The sequence below is a fragment of the Alligator sinensis genome, unplaced genomic scaffold (genome assembly GCF_000455745.1).
Source record: "Alligator sinensis unplaced genomic scaffold, ASM45574v1 scaffold54_1, whole genome shotgun sequence".
Lineage (NCBI taxonomy): Eukaryota > Metazoa > Chordata > Crocodylia > Alligatoridae > Alligator > Alligator sinensis.
The window spans coordinates 1,265,595-1,273,687 of NW_005841962.1; the positions used below are offsets into that span (position 1 = coordinate 1,265,595).

An 8,093-nucleotide genomic window follows, 5' to 3' on the forward strand; every position below is an offset into this window, starting at 1 on the left:
AAAGGGTACCTAATTCAAGGGTTGTCTTTTAAACACACAACCTTACCAAGCAGCAAATGATACTTTGGAAAGTCTGGAGCTCTGTATTCTGGCCCAGTTTGGCCAAAGATTTCTTGTTTGACAATGAATACATTATACTTCCTCTAGCTTTGTTCTTCTGTAGGTATCATGAAAAATCAGTCTATTTTCAAAGCTCATCTTGGAGCATGCTAGTCTCAAAGACTTTCTAAGTTAGGTTTAGAAAAATGCATCAGTATATACACTTGTATAAACTTGCTTTTTCTTGCAACAAAATAGATTTTAAAGACTGCAAATACTAAGAAAGTCAGTGAACTAAGACCCCCAATCCTGCAACTCCAAGTGAAATTTTATGTTTATACTGAGCCACACTAAAATCACCAAGGCTGTAAATAGATATCACATTTATCCTACAGGTGTCACTGGGATCAAACAGGTGTAAAAGTCCACTTTCCTGCTTCAAGTCCCTATGAAGTATACAGGATAAGATATGCTAATGTTCTTTCCCAAGATGAACTCGTTTGGAGAAGCAGCAATGCAGCATGGAAGAGTAACAAGTGTAAATGACTGTGGTGTGCCTGTTTCAATCTAAGTCAAACCATGGGACGATCAGGCCCGGGTCAAAGGAGACATCTATTTACAGTCTATAATTCTGGGTGAACTTAATAGTTCACCCATACCCATGTCATGTACTATCAATCCTTAAGGCAAATAAATTTGCTAATCATGCTTTTCAAACTTATATATTGCCTGGCAATTTGACTAGTTCCCCCACCTCTTCAGATCCTTCCAGTGACATCTTCTTCCACCATGTCCCCTTCAAACTTCTGACCTTCATCTTGAAAGCTCTGAGCTCATCCACATAGCCAGAACCTTTTTCTCATTCAAGTCTATCTTAAGATCCATTATGCCCTATATGTGGCATGTACAGGTATAGGGTGCTTGTACACACCACGGGCATTTAATTTGGTTTAGTTCTCTGTAAATTGAAACGGTAGCTTTTAAAAGACCCACTGTTTCCATAATTTCAACTTAGGGAGAATTAAACTAAACTTAAACCCCCCTGGCATGTATACAAGGGTGGGGGCCTGATTCCTTACCTGCCTCTCTGGCAGCTGGGGGAGGGTTAGGGGGGAGGGGGGGGTGGTGAGCTGCCAGTGGGCTGAACAGTTCTTGAGCTGCATGGGGGGTCACAGCACTTCCTTCCACAGCTGCAGGGGGGGTGCTTCCCTCTATGGTGGTGGTGGTGCGGTGGCACCCACTTGTTGGTACCCAGCCCAGGAGGCACTGCCACTGAGGAGGGAAGCACCAGTCCCCTGGCAGCTATGGAGAGAAGCACCAGGCCTCCCGTGCAGCTCAGGCAAGCAGGCTCTAAAGGTGGGGGGGAAAATCAGGCTCCTGGCCACCAGAGAGGTGTTTTATCTTGCTACGTTCCAAAGTCATTTAAAGCAGAATACACCACCAAGAATGCAAACAGCAACGCCATTAAAGTGGTGCAAAAGGGCATTTAAGCTGCTTTAAAGGCTAAGTTTGTGGCGTGTACAAAGGCCCCAAGAGACTAAAACATCAAATTAATTTAAAATAAGTATATTTGATCTTCCAGCTGTGTACTAGTTTATACCAATTACCATAAAATAATTTTTGTTATCTACTTATTTATGCCCACAAATCTCTACCTAATATCTTGTTGCTCTCTTCATTACAGCATGGCTAAACATTTTGAAGTGTCAAGCTGGTATAGGAGCTTACCTTCTGTTTCCAGAAGCTACATAAACACAGAAACACGAATCTTTGTCTGTGAGATTTAAGCTCCTGAAAATGGAGCACAGGTGTAAAGTGCTTTTAAAAATTTTCCTCCATATTGAATATTCTGTGTGAATGCTCCTTGTCTTTTTCTGTCTGGAGTGCAAAGCACAAATCACACTTTAAACATTTTCATACAACTTTAAAAAAAATCCTTTTTACAAAGAAGCTGCATGTTTATTTTTTTGCAGGAACAATAAACATATTTAAAAAACCCTAACTATTAGAGAAGCAAGGATTTCTTAAGGTGATTCTTACCACCAGTGATAAGCTGGCTGGACACTAAGAACCAAGGACTAAACACTAATATTGGATTTATGTCCCATTACAATTTATCCAGCTTGTGAATTCTTTCTACACAAGGAAGGTGAAATTTACCTACGCCCAAGTCCATCTTTTGATGATCTACCAGTAATCAGCTTTTTTTCGTCTGTTTAATGAGGTGTGGGCTATTCCTGATCATCTCTCTCAGTCCCTCCCCTATGCTGTGCTTCATTTGCTGTCTGGCTTCCTGTAATCAGAGACCTGACAAAGAATGCCTTACATTCAAAAGCTTGTTTAACTTTACCTGAACTACATAGTTGATCCAATAAAAAATAACACCCTAAGAAATCATTACCTTTTGACTTCTGGACCATCATAGTTACATCATCACTCTTCCACTACATCAAGTATTGGAGAATATGGACACACAATATAAATACATCCTGTTAAGCATTCACTAAATGAATGGTCTGGACATCCCAAAGTTCAAAGTAACTCGTATTTCTCTCTCCACATTCAGGGTTTGTGAGCATATAACTAGGGTGTGTTTGTAAGTCACTTTCTTCCACTTCATAAACTCCATTGCTACTTTGCGTTAATACTACTGTTGTAAATCACGTTGAATACAGAGCACTCAAAAGTCACTTTCTTAAAAAGAGAAAATAAGACCCTCCTTAAAAAAACAAAACCAACTCCCCAAAAACTAATATTATTTCTGCACACTGGTCTTGGAGACTTCACCGAGGGAGGAGACAGACAGACTGACAAACAGACAGACTGTGTGTGCATGTGTGTGTATTTTATGATATATGTGGGAGCGAAAGAGAAGCATTCTATGTTTGGGGCTTTTTCAGATTTATGCAACAAGAGTACACAAAAATAAAAATCAATAAGTTATCCACTCACCTGGGTATATAACTGGTTATATGGTTAACAAACAACATTTAAGTAACACTTTTGGTACTTCAGAGTCTGTCTAAAGGATATCATGTTGGCTAGTAGTATAAAGTTTGTGTTTATCGGTATCACGTAAGTTTTTTCAAATTCTGATCTGTATAATTCGTTAGCTGAGGCAGCTATCCCAAACTAATGTTTTTTTATATATGCATTCTAAATGCACACGATATATATAGGAATATCAGTAAATACATTACAGGACTATATGATTAAATTTATCATGAACCTTAACTGTCTTCTTTGTAGCCATTTCCAATTTACCAATCCCTTACACTGTGAAGGACTACGGGTTTTATTTTAATATTTCTGTGTAAACTGTTTACATTATCATTATGTTGTGTGCCTGAGTTTTCATTCTTTGTGCACGGGCTAATAAGTTAAGAGCTGGCTACTTGCAGGAGAAGATGAGATGGAGCTAGAGTCTTGAATGGCTTTATTGACAAATCAACAAATGTGAGATGCCCTGATGTCCAGAGAAGATAAACATGACAAAAGAAGAGAAGTCTGGGGAAAAAAGGCAGCTTGGCAGCACCTGGCCAGAGAAGTCTGTGGACTGAGAGAAGTGGAGGAGCTCTGGGAGGTAGAAAGACTGCAAAGGGAACAGCTGAGTATCTTTAAGGGTGTTCAGAGCTATGCAGGCTGGACTGTGGACAGAGCAATTTTATCTTGCTTACCCCCTTTGGAGGGGACGGAGAACTTCTGGCTGGCTGGCTGGCACCATTAATCCCCTTTAATGAAGAAACTATCTGCTGAGCTGCTTGGAATTGTGGGTTGCATTGGGTCGCCCAAATAAGAGCTGAAGTCCCTCTTTCAGGAGCAGAACTGGATTCTGTCCTTGAGTCAGGGACATGGAGAATAAGGGAAGGTGAGAGACTGTAAGGCTAAGGTCTCAGAATGGGAAAGAAACCCACCTCCCCCCTTGCTTTAGAAGCCAAGCTTGGGCTGGCTTCAGGGCTCTTCCAGACACTGGACAAGGCAGCAGCCATCCTGAGACATCACTGCCTGGAGAACACTATGACATGCATACTTTTTTTTTTTTCCTGATCTAGCTATTGAACGTACAGTTAGCAGTATCTTTTCCTCACATCTGTACTTCTATAGAGTTGATTTAAAGAGGAGCTACAAGTACAGCTGATGGCAAAATATGCTTCTGAATTAACCCCATCTACTCTTTTTTACTGAATGATTTATATAGTGACGTGATTTAGAGACTTCAACTAGTTCAGGGCTCCCTTTCAGCGAGCACTTAACAATCACAGCCTTGTGATGACTGGCTAATCTAAATGAGCAATATTCAAGTATTAAAAGTAATAAAGGTACTATTTATAAATATGAAGTTTTTTATTGATGTACACAGTGTTATACCTTTGTTCTACTTACTGAAGCCTTATCCAAGGAGTCTGACTGTTCTTGAAGGAATTACATCTTGAGATTGAAGTCTGTTGGAACTGCTAGAATGGGTGGTGTGATGATTATATAAAGGGAATTAAAGTGTGGCAAGACCTTGGGCAATTTGGAGGCTTATGGTGAGAGGGAAGAATTCGTTAAAAGAAGCATACCTTCAGAAGGTTGGCCTTTTGATTTCTGCACATGCTGTCTGTTTGTGTTGTACGAGCAGAACTTCATGGATAAGAAGATGCCATCACATTTCAGTACTTGAATCTCATTTATAGATTTGAATTATATAATAAAAGGAATGTCAGGTTTTTTTAATTAACTGATTATTCCTCTGTTCTCATTTTAGATGCTATATTTCTTTAGAAAAAAATATTTTCTCACAAGTTGCTTTCTAAGCAGCCCCGCTCATCTTCTACATCTTAATTTTCTTGTGCTTTTTTTTCTCTCTTATGTGCACATTTATTGTGCCTAGTAAAGTCCACACATTTTTTAAGAAGCATCGTTGTATTTGCACAATTCCAGTTGATTCTGGTTTTTTTCCCCGTTTGACACAAATTTTATCTTGCATGTTTTTATATTGCTCTTTGTCTGTTCTTTCTTTTTCCTCTCTAGAAATTCCAGTTTTACTAGTATTACATTTAACTTAAAGGATGAAACTAATAATCCCCACTACTCAGCAAATTTTATTAAATCATACGTGTGGATTATGCCAGTGGCCTTCAAGATGTTTTGGATGTATTCATTTTTACCGCTTGAAAAAGGTGCTGTTTCCTTTCCTACCTGATAAGTACCCTTGTATAACTTGCTGTATTTATGTGAATACAAGAGGACCCTGATTATAAGCTTATCCCCTCAATAATTCAATTCTGTATCTGGAAAATGTATAAATTTGTTATAATTTTCCAGATATAGAATCTAAATTATTGGATGTGGGAATCTGAATTGAATTTGTCCTGTTTCCACTGCTACAGCAGGGAAAATAAATCTGGGGGGTCTGGTGGCCCCCTTACCCTCTACTCCCAACCTTCATCCCCTTGCAGCCCCCTACCCACTCTTTGCTGTCACAGGCTGCTCTCCCTGAGCACATGGAAATGATAGGCAAATATGTAAACGCTGATTTTGAAATAAATATGCCTACAGTAAGTTGCAAATAGGCTAATTACTACGGGTACCCATAGACTTATTTCATCCAGGATTGATGCATATCACCTTTTTTGAAACTGCTGCAAGCTTTTGCATAGGTACTCCATAAACATATTTTTATACCTACTTATATATAGTATCAAAGCCATGCAAGATATTAGGCCTAAGCCAAAAGGCTCATGATTTACCATACAGTTCATTGGTCTGGGCCCCAGCAGAGTCAACAGCATTTCAAGCAAAGGTGACCCTATAGCTCAGCACTAGTCAGTATGTGTGTGTTCTCAAGACCCGCCCCCCCGACACACACACACACACACACACACACACACTTTATGTGCCCCCCACAGGTGTTCTTGTCATGAGTCCTGGGATCCTGCAAAAATGTATATGCAGGTGAGGCACAAGGCAACCTGATCCAGGTCCACCTCATGCAGGTTTAAGCCACACTAAGCGTATGTGACAGGCTGAAGGAAGCGGTGACAGATGAGTATTGGGTGAAATGTTTGGGGCCTGGTTTGAAGATGTCTGCCAGACACTGAAGGCTGTTGAAGAAACAGGAGTTACTGGAAATGGCAAAGAAAGGTATGGCACAGGTGTGGAAGTGAACAGGAAGTAGAAATGTATGCAATGTAGTGGCTCACCATGACTTTAAAATGTGTCAAGTGTTATGGGGGAGTGCAGTGGGTATTGCCATGTCTTACTGAGATGGGTTGTACTAACCTATTGTCGTGGTAAGTTCCCTTCAATATGTTTGCCCTATATGGGCCATGTACTTTATTGTCATGCTCAGTATTGATTGCATTTAGTCAATGTCATAGATGGCTTCCATTATTGAGCACATACTGCTGTTGGCAACAGTTTAATGATAGACAATGTATTTAATGAGGTTTCCTTGTATGCAAATATAAGAGGAGCATTTTCTTCCATTCTGACTGGGGTGAAAACCTCATCTTATACTTGAGTAAATACAGTATTAATTGTGTATGGCATAAACCCACTTTGTCCATTCTATCGCAGTAAATTTCATTATGGAGCCATCAACAATATTTCTTTTTAAAGTTAGCTTTGTTTTTTACTTAGGGTGTTACCGCAAGGTTATCGATGTGATTTACAATGATATAACCAAGATTTCCAATGTTTCGGTAAGGGATTATACTTAAGTCTTTTGCAGTCCTATTACCTGATTCTTAATCTCTTAAAATTTGCAATCGTATTGCATTTTACAAATACGTTATTTTAAATCATACACAGGCTAATTTCTCTGGTCCCTTTTTTTCAAATACAAGATAAGAGAGTCTCTAAAAGCCCTTTTTAAATTAAGGATTTGTTAAACATCTGTGTATTACTCATCTACTTACTTCCATCACAGAAAGCAAGAAAAGGCACAAGCAAAGACTTCTTTAATCAAATCAAATTTATTCCCATGGCACTTACACCCAGTGCAGAATAGGCTCCTGATGCTGAGTAAATAAGCTTTGAGCACAGTGAAATAGTTTTTACAACAGGGCAACTCACACAGAGATAACAGAAAACATCTACCGCAGCAATCAACCTTTTGGCCACATGAGTGAAGTGAGTGGCATGAGGCCAGTCTCCAGGCTGGACTGGACTCTGCACGATAGGATGGGGACCTTGGGCCTTTTGTGGCCTCTGTCTGGCCCCATGTGCCAGGACTGGGGTCTAGGGCTCTGTGCCAGTCCTGAGTGCCAAGATCAGGGCCCAGCGCTTCTTCCACCTGGCCCCATGGGCTGGGTTCTATCCAGGCCTGCACATGAAGATCAGGGCTTCAGGGCCCTGCAGTACTTGAGATTTGTATCAAGAAATCTGTTGTCCCTTTTGCCTATAGCCTCCCTGCCTAAGGGAAGCCAATGAGAGGCTTGGTGGGCTGGGCCCACATTTTAAAAGTAGACAAATATGCCCGTGCCACTTCAGCCCAGCCCCACATGCAGGAATCAGGGCCCTGCAGGGGAAATACATGACACACAGTGGTGGCATGGGAAGTACCCTGACCAAGGTAATGCAATTAAAATGGCAGTGTGTAGTGGAGGGTGCACCCTTCTCTGCTTGTGGACAGGACTCCCTACAAGAGCCTCATAGTTAGCCTCCCACTGGCCTGCTTCCAGTAGAAGGGTCTCAGCTACATGCCGACTTTATGGAAATGGGAAACCCCTCCCTAGCTTGCTCCTGCAGCCCTTGGTTGAGGACAAGTGAAACTTGGGGGCATCCAAACCCCAAGCCTCCGGGCCTAGGCCTGCACATAGGATGCCTGCCAAAGGACTTGGAAGTATCTGAATGCCCAGGCTGGGGCTGAGGATACTTGCCGGTAGCAGGGCCACATATGGTTCCTGAATGATTCAAATGTATTTGGACCTGATTTGGCCGATTTGACTGATTTGACCCAGGACCTGAAAATTTTTCCTTTAAAAAAAACCCAAAACAAAACCCTGCACGTCCTCTGTGCACCAGGATTGAGCTCTGCATGGCCCTGCACCAGCTTGGTACCCGGGGTG

General features: G+C 41.1%; 1 protein-coding gene across 1 annotated transcript in view; it reads right to left on the reverse strand.

Annotated features, from left to right (window-relative positions):
- The window catches only part of ACAD11 (acyl-CoA dehydrogenase family member 11), a 71,123-nt gene that overhangs the window by 62,486 nt on the left and 544 nt on the right, over window positions 1-8,093 (reverse strand). Inside the window, 1 exon segment of the mRNA XM_025200273.1 lies at window positions 1,768-1,917. Coding sequence (XP_025056058.1) covers window positions 1,768-1,917 — 150 coding nt within the window.